Raw genomic sequence first — 15,018 nt, 5'->3', positions numbered from 1 at the left:
TGGTAATGTTACTAGATTTAGTAATTCAGAGGCCCAGATTAGTGGCTTACGACATGAATTCAAATTGCATCATAGTAGCTGATGAAATTTAAATTCAACTAATAAATCTTTATTGGAAAGCTAGTTGCAGAAATGATAACGATCATTGAATGTTGTAGCAACCTATGGGGTTCTGGATGGAAATCTGCTGTCCTCAGCCCAGCCTGATCTGTATAGAATCGTACAGTGCAGAAGAGACACTTAGACCCATCAAGTCAGAACTGCCAAAAATATATCTATTCCTGCACTAGGCCTGTAGCCTTGAATTTTATGACACTTCAAGAGCTCATTCAAGTACTTTGTAAAGATTGAGAGTTTTCCATCTCAACTACCCTCCCAGGCAGTGCATTCCAGATCACCACCACCTGTTGGGAGAAAAGTCTTTTCCTCACTTCTCCTCTAAACCTCCTGCCTTTCACTTTCAATTTATGTCCCCGCCCCTTGTTGACCCTTCAACTAAAGTGAGCAGCTGCTTTCTGTCCACCCTGTCCATGCCCTTCATGATGTTATACACGTGTATCAGGACCCCTCCCAACTTTCTCTGTTCCAAAAGAAAAAACCTGAGCTTATCCAGCCTCTCTTCATTACTAAAATGCTCTATCCTAAGGAATATTTGTCCTTTTTCATCCTCTCCGATGCAGTCACATCCATCCTATGGTGTGGTGACCAGAACTGCAAACAGTACTCCAGCTGTCGCCTAACCAAAGTTTTGTACAGCTCCAACATGACCTCTCTGCTCTTATAATCTGTGTCACAACTGATAAAGATAAGTGTCTCTATTGACCTGTTCTGCCACCTTCAGAGATCTATGGACAAGTACTCCAAGATCCCTCTGTTCCTCTGAGCTTCCTGCCATTCATTGAGTACTCCCTTATCTGGTTCTTTTTTCCACAGTGCCTCTCCTCACATTTTATCAGAGTTAATTTCCATTTGCCACTGATCTGCCCATCTGACCAATCCATCTTTCTGTAACCTAAGACCTTCTTCCTCACTGTCAATCACCCAATCTTTGTGTCATCTGCAAATTTATTTATCATTCCTTCCACATTGTCAACCACGTCATTTATGAGTATCACAAGTAATAAGGAGTCAGCACTGACCCCACACTGCATGTGACTCCAGGTACATGGCAACATGGTTGACTCTTAACTCTCAACGGTTTGTTGCAAGAGCAATTAGGAATGGGCAACAAATGCTGGCCTTGTTGGTGATCCCCACACCCTATGAACAAATAAAAAAAAAAGTGTTGATACCTTGTGGTAACAAGGTGTAGAGCTGGATGAACACAGCAGGCCAAGCAGCATCAGAGGAGCAGGAAAGCTGACATTTTTTGGGTCTGGAGCCTTCTTCAGAAATAGGGAAGGGGAAGGGGATTCTGAAATAAATAGAGGAGGGGGTGCGGATGGAAGATGGATAAAGGAGCAGTTGGTGGAGAGGAGATGGACAGGTCAAGGAGGCGGGGATGAAGCCAGTAAAGGTGAGTGTAGGTGGGGAGTTAGGATGGGGGTTGGTCAGTCAAGAGAAGACTGGAAGGGAAGGCCGCTGCTCCCAATGTGGCCTCCTCTACACCGGGGAAACCAAGCGGAGACTTGGAGACCGCTTTGTGGAACACCTACGATCGATTCACGACAAATGACTACACCTCCCAGTCGCGATACACTTCAACTCCCCGTCCCACTCCTTGGACGACCTGTCCATCCTGGGCCTCCTCCAGTGCCACAACGATGCCACCCGAAGGTTGCAAGAACAGCACCACCTATTTGGCTTGGGAACCCTGCAGCCCAGTGGTATCAATGTGGACTTCACAAGCTTCAAAATCTCCCTACCCCCAACCTCATCCCAAAACCAGCCCAGCTCGTCCTCGCCTCCCTGACGTGTCCGTCTTTTCTCCCACCTATCCGCTCCTCCCACCTCAAGCCCCAACCCCACCTCCTACCTACCAGCCTCATCCCCATCTCCTTGAATGTCCGTCTTCCCTTGACTGACCAACCCCCATCCTAACTCCCCACCTTTACTGGCTCCATCCCCGCCTCCTTGACCTGTCCGTCTCCTCTCCAGCTATCTGCTCCTTTATCCATCTTCCATCTGCCTCCCCCTCTCTCTTTCTTTATTTCAGAATCCCCTTCCCCTCCCCCATTTCTGAAGAAGGGTCCAGACCCGAAACATTTGCTTTCCTGCTCCTCTGATGCTGCTTGGCCTGCTGTGTTTATCCAGCTCTACACCTTGTCATCTCAGATTCTCCAGCATTGGCAGTTCCTACTATCTCTTGATAATTTGTGGGTTTGGTCTACTGTAATTGTTCTAATACACAGAAATATTTCTATTGACCTAATTGATAGAAGTTACTTATAGAAAGCACTTGATGTCACTGGTGCTATTGTTGAGCATTCAGAGATTTTTGTGTTTAACAGGGTGTAACATTTCTTGACAGTTTTGTGGACTGTGTTGTTCAGATCTTTTCCAGTGATTGCGTTATTCATGTCAGAAGTGAAGTCTTGGTACTTTTGCAAAAAAGGTTTTTTTTTCTCCTTACCCGCAGAACTGTCAAATTTGTTCCTTTTCTCCCCTCCTAGGTCCGAGCAATAACCCGTGAGCAATTGGAGTCAGACCTGAAATTTGCTGGCTTCATCGTGGTTTCTTGTCCCCTGAAAGCTGATTCAAAAGCGGTCATCAAAGAGATCCAGAATGCATCACATCAGGTAATTAAACTTCCCAATTAGAGTACATACTCTGTAACTTTTAGAGAATCATAGAAAGCGTCCTATCTGGATGCACTACAGCATGGTATGGCAACTGCTTATCCCAAGGCCACAAGAAACTACAAAGTGTTGAGGGTACAGCCCTGTCCATTACACAAACCAGCCTTCCATCAATTGACTCTATCTATACTTCCCACTCCCTTGGGAAAGCAACCAACATAATCAAAGACCCCTCCCACCCTGGTTATGCTGTCTTCCATCCTCTTCCATGGGGCAGAAGATGTAAAAGTTTGAATACACGTACAAATAGATTAGAGAACAGCTTCTTCCCCGCTGTTATCAGACTTTTGAACAGACCTCTCAAAAGTTAATTCTTATCTCTCTCTGCACCTCCTCTGCAGCTTTAATGCTGTATTCTGCATTCTGTTCTGCTCCCCTGGTGCACTTTGTATGGTTCAACCACTCACACTCGCTTTTACTCGCTCTCTTTCGTCTCCCTTAGATATATTTTCTCTCTCTGCTTAAGACCGCTTTACTTATCCTCCCTTCATTGTGTCTGTGCTTTGCCCACTTTCTGTCCGTGTCCATTTTTCCTGCTGATCTCTTGTTTCTCTATCTCTCTGCAGGTAGTAATGATCACCGGTGACAACCCCCTCACAGCCTGCCATGTAGCTCGAGAGCTTCACTTCATTCAAAAGGAACACACTCTTGTCCTCCAAGCACCAAAAACTGAAGGTAAAACCCCCTCCTAACCCAATACTTGTGGCCTGATGTACCTAACTGAGGTTTAAAAGGAGCAGAGAGAAGTATCTAGTTTTGCTGATCACTAACAGAAGTGTGTGTGTCTATGTTTAGTGAACGTATAGCAAATGCAGTGGAGTGAGCTGACTTATTCGCCTTTAGCCATTATTCTACTCAAGTTATTCAGTACAATAAAATTCTTCCTTTACCTTCTAGTAGGTCACTGATCTCGGCCATGATAAACACAACTAACCCTCAGCAGGCCAGGTCTCAATGGGTTAATGTTTCAGGACAATGACCTTCTCATCAGAACTGGAATAACTATTAAACTAAACCTAAAGACTTTAAAATAAAGACTGTTAATCCCTAAACCTGTATTGATCCTAATACAGGAACAATCACCTACCTATATGCTCCCTCATATTACAAACCAATCTGAACAGCCAAAAGTTTACTTTATAAGACAGCTACTTAGACTGGTTCTATGCTTTTATGTTTAGCTGAGTGGAAACTTTTAAAATGGATCAGTATGTACTTTTTACTTGGGGCTGTAGGTAGAAGGTATGGTGTGATATCATCACTTTATGTGCTGTTGTATGACTTTTGAAGTTACTTATGAACTCGGAAGACTAATTGTGGCATTAAAAGTTTTAAGGGTTAACGCCAATCCTAGCGAGCATCATCTTGTAAAGGAACGTATGGAGAACTGTCTCATGTTCATAAAGTCTAATGAAGTATTGTGTGCTCGTCTCTTCAGATGCTTCATGGTTATGGGTGTCCATTGATGGAAAAGTTACCTGTCCTGTGATTCCATCCGCCATAAGTGACCTGACTGAACACTATGACCTGTGTATGACAGGGGAGGGGCTCAATTATTTAAATGCGATGGACCAGCCCTTCCTGATGAAGCTGATCCCTCATGTCCACGTGTTTGCCCGGGTTGCACCCAAACAAAAGGTTAGATTTTATTATGATTACATTGCTTGCTCATAGTGCCTTTAATAGAATAAATCAATCCCTAGGTGTTTGTTTGGAGTTTTGCTGAAAAATTCGACACAATGCCACGTAAGGAGGTATTTGAGCAGCCAAATGGCTAGTTTTGAGGAACACTCTAAAGAAAGAGCAGCAGGAAGGGTTGGGCTGGAGGGATGAAATTCTCAATCGTGGGGCCTAGGCAACTGAAGGTAACGTGGTGATAATGGATCCTGAGTGTTCACAGCATGATAGAATTGCAGAAGCTTAAAGGTCTTAGACTTGTAAGTCTGGGGAACCCAGATGTAAGCAGTGGTCAGAACACAATGAAAATTTTAAAAATTGAATGGACAGAGAGCAAAGTCAGGGCTGATGGAGTGAACTGGACTGTCCAGTTGAGGAGATGAGCAGCAGACATTCTTTGACCTACTGACCAGGGCAGCCACTCTGCTCAGGATAATAATTACAAACGGAATAATCGGTGGTGCATTGAGGCCATTCAACATGGCCTTTTCTTTCATTGTGAATTACTTTAATCTTCTACCCCGTGAATAGTTTTAATAATTCAGTTGCACTTTAAAAGCATGTATTGACCTAACTTCAGTTGTAATTTGTGATTAATTCCCTTCATAATATTGCACTTTGTGTGGTACAGTCTGCTTGTAGAGCATGCAAAACAATACTATTCATTGTCTCGGTGCATGTAACAGCAATAAATCCAATCAAGTATGTGGAAATATTTCTCATAGTTTCTTTATGCTACTATACTTGTTCTATCTACTGACCTGTTTAGATTTGTTTTATGAAATGTGACTGAATACTGCCATCATCTGTTTGCAGGAGTTTGTAATCACCAGTTTCAAGAGCTTAGGCTACACCACATTGATGTGTGGTGATGGGACGAATGATGTTGGGGCCTTAAAACATGCCGATGTTGGTAAGTATTAAAGGTGTGAATGTGCAGGTCAGAGCATGTGAAAGACATGAGAGTTTTAGCTGTCAGATTCAAACATCGCTGATGTGCTTAGTTATGGCATTCAATGCAACAATTACCCCTGAACTATGAAACTGAATTCAAAAGTATGATCTTGCTCAATTGAACCTTATGATGAGCTAAATTGTTAGGTAAGATTCCACACTTGTTCCCTGATTCCACTTGCTTGCCCTTTCTCTCTAGCCCTGCAAATTATTTTTCCTCGTGCTTATCAAAACCCTATTTTGACAGCCTCATGGTGTATTATCATCATACAATGCATTCCAGATCATATGCACTCACAGCATAAAGAAGAATTTTCTTCAAGTTCTCATTGCTTTATTTTGCCAATCACGTCACGTACATATACACTGCCTCATCACCAATCTGCCAGTTGGCAAATATTTCTCCATATGTATTTTCTGAACATGGGTAATGGTTTTGTGGTACAGTAGTAGTGTCTCTGTTTTTCTAATCAGCCTGTTCAGAGATGTTATTACACACCTCTGGAGCAGGTAGGACTTTTTCCCAAGCCTCTTGGCCCAGAGGTAAGGACGCTATCACTGTGCCACAAGAAGGTCCCTTACCTCTGGGCCATAGGTTCAGTTTCAAATCAGACTTGCCCAGGAAGTATGTAATAACATACCTGAATGGGTTGAATAATGTTACAATAATAGTTATAATTTAGTCCTCTGTATTTAAAGAGGAATGCTAGATCATCTTCTGTCCTTGCTTCATTCAGGGTCTTTGGTTGCACCTGGTTTGGCCCGGGTGGCTCATCAACTTTAAATATAGCCAGCCACTCTCAAACCTCTTCATTGTCATTTGCCACCCCCAACCCCATCTAAATGTGTCCTCTTGTACCATGACTTTGGAGGCATCTGTCTCTTTGCTAAGACAGATGCCATGATAGTTAGCTGGAAGACACTATTCCTTCCACTAAGTTCGTCCTTCCAAAGGCAACCTATAATTCCACCTGCATTATGCCTTCCCATCCAAAATTCCAGAGGAAGCAAATACAGTTTGTCTGAAAGGCTTCCTAACATCTTGCCCTTTTCTCAGCTTGTGGGATTTGTATTTGTGTGCAGTCATGATTTACCTTGAAGCAGTCAGTGTCCAAATGCAGCAAGACATGGACTATATCTTGGTTTGGGCTGATAAGTGGCAAGTGACATTTGCACCACACAAGTGCCAGGCAATGACCATTTTCAACACAAGTAATATAACAGTTACCCTTTCACATTGACTGGCATTATCATCACTGAATCTCCCATTATCAACATCCTGGGGGATTACCATTGACCAGAAATTCACTGGACTAGCCATGTAAAAAACTGTGGCTGCTAGAGCAGATCAGAGGCCAGGGCTCTGAAGTGAGTAACACATCTCCTGACTCCCCAAAGCCAGTCCACCATTTACAGAACACATGTGAGGAGTGTGATGGAGTCCTCCCCATTTGTCTGGATGAGTGCAGCCAACCATACTCAAGAAGTTTGACATCACCCAGGAACAAACATGGTGCTTGATTGGCACCACATCTACACAAACATTCACTCCCTCCACCACTGATGCCCAGTAGCAGCAGTGTGTAGTGTCTACAAGATGCACTGCAGAATTCCCCAAGACTCCTTAGTGCTTTCCAAGTCCATGACCACTACTATATAGAAGGATAAGGGCAGCAGACACATAGGAACACTAGCACTAGCAAGTTCCTTCCAAGTCACTCACCATCCTGACTTGGAATTATATCACCGTTTCTTTATTGTCACTGGGTTAAAATCCTGAAATTCCCTCCCTAACAGCATTATAGGTCAACTTGCAGCACGTGGATTGTGACTGTTCAAGAGGGCAGCTCACCTTCTCAAGGGCAACTAGGAACGGGCAACAAATACTGACTCAGCCAGTGATGCCCATATCCCCTGAATGAATGAAAAAGTGTTGATGTGTTTTGTTTGCCACATGTCCCTCAGGCTTCCTGACATTTGCGTATGCAAATGACAAAGTTCAAATTCTCCAATCTAATCCTCAAACTCGTGAATGTGACCTTATTTGTTCAGTCCTCTAGCCCTTCTCTACCCCATTTACAAGGTTTGAATGTCATCTTATACTGTTACTAATGGGCAGTCAGATCCCAGACTGAAACCTGGCTTGATAGATCCCCACTAAACCCACCACACCTGACACCTTTCCCTGCAATTACAGAAAGTGCTACACCTGCCCCTGCACCTGCCCCCTTGCCTCCATTCCAAGGCATTAAACAAACCTTCGACATCAGACATGGGTTCACCTACACGTTCATCAACTTGGTATACTGTATCCGCTGCACCCAATGTGGCCTCCTCTGCATCGGTGAGATCAAACAGAGACTCTGAGACAGTTTTGTAGAACGTCTGCGCTCTGTACGCGACAAACAACACCACCTTTCCATCGCAAAACATTTTAACTCCCCCCTCCCACTCCCTGGGTGACATGCCCAATCTGGGCCACCTCCAGTGTCACAATGATGCCACCCACAAACTGGAGGAGCTGTTCTGCCTCGGAAGCCTACAGCCTGATGGCCTAAACGTGGATTTTACCAGTTTCAAAATCTCCCCATCCCTGGCCTCATCCCATGACCAACCCTCCCTCTCATCCCCTCCTTGACCTGACACAATCTGTCTATTTCTCTCCCACCTATTTGCCACTCCCACTTCACTGACCAATCCTGACCACTACCTATATTCACTCACCTATCACCATTCCACCTACCTTCCCCAGCCCCACCCCTCCTTTTTCGATTTATTTCTGAGCCCCCTCCCCCTCCGAATTTCTGAAAAAGGGTCCTGATCCGAAACATCAGCTTTCCTGTTCCTCTGATGCTGCCCGGCCTGCTGTGTTCCTCCGGCTCCACACTTTGCTATCTTGATAGATCATGTTTTTCTAATTTGAATTTAAAAATGTGGTCTTTTGGTGAAAGACAAGCCTATAATGCTGCAGATTTGGTTTTAATAATAAAACAGAAGTTAATTACTCAAAAGAAATAAAGATAAAATAGAATAATCCAGTCTATTTCCATCTAACAGGATTTTAATCCCAACAGCACTGCTTTGCAGTACTCATAGAGAAGGGAATTGTCTCTGGTCTATCACATCTACAGGGCTTAACTTAACTGTGGTTTCAATTTCATGTCTTGAGAATCTGATAGTATCTTCCTTGAATCATCATTGACGTTCTCTGCTTCAAGTAACCCCTTCTTCTGGTTTGGAGCTTTAAACTGAACTCTTTACACTGACGTAATCTGTCTTAAAATGTTCTAAGCTATCGCCCTCCTTTAGGAACAACTATTTCTCAGTAAAACTTCTGTAGAACTGTCCAACCCAAAAATGCTTTCTTCAAACTAAGGTGTTTCCTCTCACCCAAAAATAAATTCAAGAATTTTTAAATTTATTTTTGAACTCAAAGGCCCATCACTATTTATTCTATTATTGTAAAACTCTCCGAACGTAAACAAATCTCTATTAGCCTCCAAGTACTATCTTTCTCTACTGTATTTTTAAAGGAAGTCATTAGTGACCACAGAAAGACATAACTTATCATTAAGCCTCTTTACACATGCAGAAAATTTCTGCCACTTATTCAAATTCCAAAATAAATTATACTTAAGTATATAGAACCCATGCTGCAGACCTCTAAAGCCTTAGCTTTGTGTCCTCATGCTGTGCAATAATGTGACATGCAGAGTGTTGAGCCTATCATCTTTTCTGGATATTTGTTTCAATACCTTCTCTTTATTTCCATTTGTGGGAGAGACAAAACCTTTAAGCCATAAAGGTAACCAAAATCTTTTGAAATGAGGAGAGGCCTCTGAAGCTGACCTGCATCACAGATTTACTTTGGGACACTGAAGAAGTTCCAACATGTACATGTCTGTGGTACATACAACCTTCCGGTTGCCAGTTTTACCCTGCTTACATTGTTCTGTTACTCTGATCCAGTGGGATCAGACAGGCAGAATTTATTTGTCCTGTACTTGCCCCAGTTTTTACACAGATTGGCTTGGAGGTTTTTGTAGCAGGTATAAAACTGGTGTAATTCTTAAGGAAATCAGCTGGAGTGTCACATCATTGCTGCACCCCAGCAATGATAATCCGCTATCTGATTCACTCCTTTTTCCGCTTGCACCTTCCCCTAGCACTGTCCTAACAGTGTTAACCCACCGATCAATATTCAACCTTTCTCTGACTAATCAGACAGTGCCACATCCGCAACTGTCTTAACATTTTAGATCTGTGGCTGCTATCTGGCCAGCGTTGGAAAAGTCAAAGTTGCCAAAAAATGTATTAGGAAGGGAATTAAGCACTTCTTTCAGGCAAGGATGACTGAACATTGGGCATGAGGGGAAGAGTGGCGAAGGCTTTCGCTGGGTTAGGGAGGTGGAATAAACACTGTGGGGTGGGTGGCGAGGGGTGAACATTGGTGGGGTAATGGAGGGGATGAACACTGGACAGTGTGGGAGGGGGATTGAACTTCTGAGCATAAGGGAGGCTGTTTGAACACATTTGTGAAATGGGGAACAGGGGTAAACTTGGGCAGGGGTTGAGGGTGTGAACACTTGGCGTGGGGAGGGTGGGAGTAAACAGAGTCAAGGGACTTTGAACACTGCTAGACCTCGCAGTGGCTGATTGTCAGGGAATTAGGGAGTGGTCTTTGAACACTTAGGACAGGGGGTGTGTGTGTACACCATCGGGACTGGGGCTGGGTGTGTGTGTGTGTGTGTGTGTGTGTGTGTGTGGGGACGCTGTCGGGGCGGGGTGGAGGTGGTCGTGCGTAGACGCTGTCGGGCTGAGGGGAATGGGGGCGTGCTGTAGGGAACAGGGGGTGGGGGCGTGCGCAGATGCTGTCGGGCTGAGGGGAATGGGGGCGTGCGCAGATGCTGTAGGGAACAAGGGGATGGGGGCATGTGCAGACGCTGTCGGGCTGAGGGGAATGGAGGCGTGCGCAGATGCTGTAAGGACCGGGCGGTGGGGGCGTGCGCAGACACTGTAAGGACCGGGCACTGGGGGCGTGCGCAGACACTGTCGGGTCGAGGGGTGATGGGGGCATGCGCAGACGCTGTCAAGACGGTGGGTGTATGCACAGACGCTGTCGGGACGGGGGTGGTGGTGGTGGCGGTGGCGCGCGCGCGTGTGTGTGTGTGTGTGTGTGTGTGTGTGTGGACACTGTTGGGCCCGAGATAGTTATTATAGAGTCATACAGTATGGAAACAGGCACTGCAGCCAACCATGTTTATGCCAACCAACAAACAAACCTCCACTGATCCCATTTACCTGCACTTGCCCCATAGCCTCCTATGTCCTGGCATTTTAAGTGCTTGTCCAGATGATTCTTAAATGTTATGAAAGTATCTACCTCCATCATCCTCCCAGGCAGTGCGTTCTATGTTTCTACCATCCTCTGGGTAAAACCATTTAATCCTCACCCTAAATCAATGCCCTTTGGTCTTAGACATGCGTGCCGTAGGAAAGAGATTCTGACTATCTACACTGTGCATGCCTCTCATAATTTTGTATACCTCAATCAGATCCCCTTCAGCCTCCTCTGCTCTAAAGGCCATCCAGTCTCTCTTCATGACTGAGACTTTCCATCCCAGGCATCATCCAGTGAATCTATTCTGTACCGTCTCCAGTGCAATCACAGCCTTCTGATAGTGTGGTGACCAGAACTACATACAGTGTTCCATATTTGGCCTGATCAATGTTTTATCAAGTTGTAACAAGACTTCCTTGCTCCTATATTCCACACCCTGGCTAACGAAGCCAAGCGTTCTGTATGCCTTCTTCACTCCCCTATCTACTCGAGCTGATACCTTCAGAGATCTATGGACTTGTGGATCAAAGTCCCTTTGTTCCTCAATACTCCCAAGGTACTAACCATTCATTGTGTAAACCTGTCCCTTATTGGACATCTCAGAATGCATTATCAGGATTAAATTCCATTTTCCATCGCTGTGTCTAGTTCACCAGCTATCAATATCAGACTGTCATCTGAGACCATCCTCCTCACTATCAACAACATCCTAATTTTCATGTCATCTGCAAATTTTCTAATTAAACCTTTTACATTCATGTCTATGTCATTAATGTACATGACAACCAGCAATGTCCCAACATCCAGCCCTGTGGTACACCACTGGTCACAGGCTTCCAATCACAAAATCAACCTTCCGTCATCACCCTTTCCAGCCTGTTTGCAACCCATATTTGAATCCAGTTTGCCGACTTGCCTTGAATCAGATGGGCTCTTACTTTTTGGACCAGCCTTCCATGGGGGATCCTTGTCAAAGGTCTTACTATTTAACTTACTGATCAACTGCACTACCCTCATCAATATCTTTAGTCACCTTATCAAAAAAGCTCAACTAAATCAGTCAGACAGGATCTCCCTCCAGCAAATCCACACTGATTATCCCTGATCAATCCCTGCCTTTCCAAGTATTGATTAATCCCATCCCTCAGAATTGTTTCTCCCTACCTCTCTCATCAGACTAACTGGTCTGTAATTACTTGGCCTAACCCTGCTGCCCTTCTTGAACAAAGGAACAACATCTACTATCCTCCAGTCATCTGGCACTTCACCTGTGGCCAGTGAAGTATTAAATATCTCTGCCAGGGCTCCAGCAATCTCCTCTCTAGCCTCCCAAAGCAGCTTGGAAAACATCTCATCAGGCCTGGTGATTTATACACTTTTATGCCAGATAAAAGCACCATCTTGACTGAAATCCCCGGCTACAATGTACTTCTGCTCTGTGATTACAGATGAGAAGTATTCATTTAAAGCCTCACCCAGGTCCTCAGCCTCCACTCATAGGTTGAGGATGAGGAACTGAACCAAAAGCACACCTTAAGGGGTGTGTCTTCGGTTCATGATGAGAAAGAGAGTCTGCCCTGGAATTAGCCCAGTTAATTTACCTCCTGACTTTGTCCCTGTATCCCTGCTCGAGGTGGAAAGGCTCCAGTGTAAATTGGTGAGTGGGTGCTATAAGTCTTTAAAGCAGAAGTTGCTACTGCAAAGAGACCAGATATCAACTGTGGAATATTCAGGACACTGAGGCTCAGCGCTGCACCTGACATGGCTTTTGGAAATACTCGACCTGGTCTGGACAGTGTTGAGGCTGACACACTTAGTGTGCCTCATGCTTCAGCAAATATCCTGTTGTTTCAGGAGTAGCTTTGCTGGCGAATGCTCCTGAACGGATACCAGACAAGAGGAGGAGGCCAAAAGATGGTATAAATGATGGGAAATCTTTCACTTTCAATACAAGCAGCAACATGAAAGCAACGTCTCGGGGTGCAAGGCATCGGGTTATGTCACAGCGAGAGGAACAGCTCGCTGTACAAAGGGTAAGTAATACTCCAATACTTACAGGATGATCTTGACTGGTTAGCTTGGTCTTGTTATCCCCAACATGTTAATATTGTGGTATGTAAACCTGTTTTGTTTAGTTATTTTACTTAAAACTTAAAAGTATATCAATTATAAAAAAAAAACTTAAATTTTATTTTCCTTCCAGAGGTTGCACTAGATTGAATTACTGAGCGACAAGTCCAGTTCCCATTGTCTGCTCAAGTTAACATGTTCAAGTGAGAGCACTGCAATTGTTCTTCATGAACAGGAGAGAAAAAATAAGACCACCCAGGATCCTCACACCAGGACTTGTTGATGCACCATCCTCCTCCAATCAGAAAGTGAGAAATAGGATTGGGCTTGGCTGTGATGCCTCTGCAGTTGAAATCCCAACTGTACATCACTTAGTGACATAATGTGGTACACTCTTATCTAACCTAGCCATTCAGATCAAGGGAAGGTAGAGATAAGCAACAAATGCTGGCCTTGCCAGAGACATCCACATCCCATGAAAGTTTTTAACACAAAGTTTGCACATGCCTCATGGATGAGGGAGGCAATCGGCACTGATCAATCCAAATACTTTGCCAGAAGGCGGGGTCCTGTACTCTTCATAACTAGATTTCCACTCCCAAGATTGGTCCCCACAGATTGGGCACTTGCCATGCTGTTCAGAAACCAGCTCTTATCTGTTGTGCAGAGGTAGCCCAGGATTGGCAGCTCCCCGGGTCTGGTCCCTGTCAGGTATTGTTTGGTGCTGATTGCCTCCCTCATCTATGAAGCATGTGCACACCTTTTTAAGCTTTCATGGGCTAGCAGGGCCCCAGGAGCTGGGAGAGTAAAAGGTGAGAGTTAACAGGCTGACTCCTGGGTTTCTAAATATCACTGGATACTTTGCACAGATGTAAACGTAGAACTTGCATTCTGGTACACTGTGAACACATCTGGATCAAACTGCATAAACATTCTAGTGATGTCCTAGTAGGCGAGGAATAATATCATGAGTTGGATTATTGTGTTGCTCCTGTACTTAACCTCTAGTTGACCTCCATTATTGGTTAGCTTCTGTGATGAAAGTTGTGTGACTTCTTCATATATAATATATAATGTTTGAGAGGTTGCATTTGGTAATGGCAAATGGGTTTTGGTCTGTTTATGTGAAGAGGTTTAATAATTAACGAGGTCAGTCTTTTTGAAACTCTGATTTTAAATCATTGCGTCAGAGAACCAATGAGTGCAGACCTCCTGCAGAGTTGATGGGAATTTATTTATAGGTAGTGTCTGCTGACACCCCCAACCGTGTATGTGCACTCATATGGAAATGCGCAATTCCAGACCCGTTACATTATCACATCAAAGGCCCTAATGTGCATGCCACATAGAGGATCCACGATTTTGAAGTAGGGGACAGTGAGAGTGTGGGAGAGTGGAAGGGGAAAGCTGAGTGGAGGATGAGAGAAAAGGCCCAGGGTGGTTTATAATATATCCTGCTTGCATTTTTGTTCCCTTGTGTCTCCGTATAACAGCCAAGCAGCAGTGCCTAGTAGTTGATCTAACATGGGTAAACTTTGGGAGTGAGTGTAGAATAGGTGGTGCACAAGCCAGAGAGATGCTGCTGCAACCTTGGATGTGAGATTGGAAGAAAATATCACAGATTTAGTATAGAGCAAAGGCAGTAGATTTTGACATAGGAGCATGGGGTGCCATTAGTCAGGTCTTTAACACAGGATACAGGGAAAGAGCAGTGCTTGAACGGAGTTGGAGATAGCAAAAGAGGAGCTGATGTCAAATGTGAGGATGTTGAAGGTGTGGATGAGTGTTCTGCTGGAACTTGCCGAGTGAGGTGTATGGATCGTCTATGCAACAGGCTGCACATGGAGTTTAAAGGTGCAGTGAGGGTTTTGGTGGGGGTCCAAGTGGAAGCACCGACATTGTTCATTATTAAAGCATTCAACCAGGATCCCTACACCTCAAAACTATTATGCATCCCCTGCTCCCTAAATCAAAGTGAGAAACAGGATCAAGCTCAGCTGTGATGCCGCTGCAGTTGAATATACTGCTGCATATCGCTGTTTAAGAAACATAGTGAATAACTCTTAATTGACCACTAAAATGACCTCCTAAAATCACCCAGTTTAAGGGCACACAAAAGTATAAAATAAAAACCAAAAGAACTGTGGATGCTGTAAATCAGGAACAAAAACAAAGTTG

General features: G+C 44.3%; 1 protein-coding gene across 1 annotated transcript in view; it reads left to right on the top strand.

Annotated features, from left to right (window-relative positions):
- Positions 1 to 15,018, top strand: part of atp13a1 (ATPase 13A1) — a 102,106-nt gene that overhangs the window by 74,506 nt on the left and 12,582 nt on the right. The window contains exons 16-20 of the mRNA XM_048617778.1: positions 2,613 to 2,738; positions 3,365 to 3,473; positions 4,237 to 4,436; positions 5,292 to 5,388; positions 12,625 to 12,803. Of these exons, the coding sequence (XP_048473735.1) occupies positions 2,613 to 2,738; positions 3,365 to 3,473; positions 4,237 to 4,436; positions 5,292 to 5,388; positions 12,625 to 12,803 (711 nt within the window). The remainder of the gene's footprint in view (positions 1 to 2,612; positions 2,739 to 3,364; positions 3,474 to 4,236; positions 4,437 to 5,291; positions 5,389 to 12,624; positions 12,804 to 15,018) is intronic.

Source organism: Rhincodon typus, chromosome 38 (genome assembly GCF_021869965.1).
Source record: "Rhincodon typus isolate 14 chromosome 38, sRhiTyp1.1, whole genome shotgun sequence".
NCBI lineage: Eukaryota > Metazoa > Chordata > Chondrichthyes > Orectolobiformes > Rhincodontidae > Rhincodon > Rhincodon typus.
The sequence above is the reverse complement of the archived record's forward strand: the minus strand, read 5'-3'. Positions and strand labels throughout refer to the sequence as shown.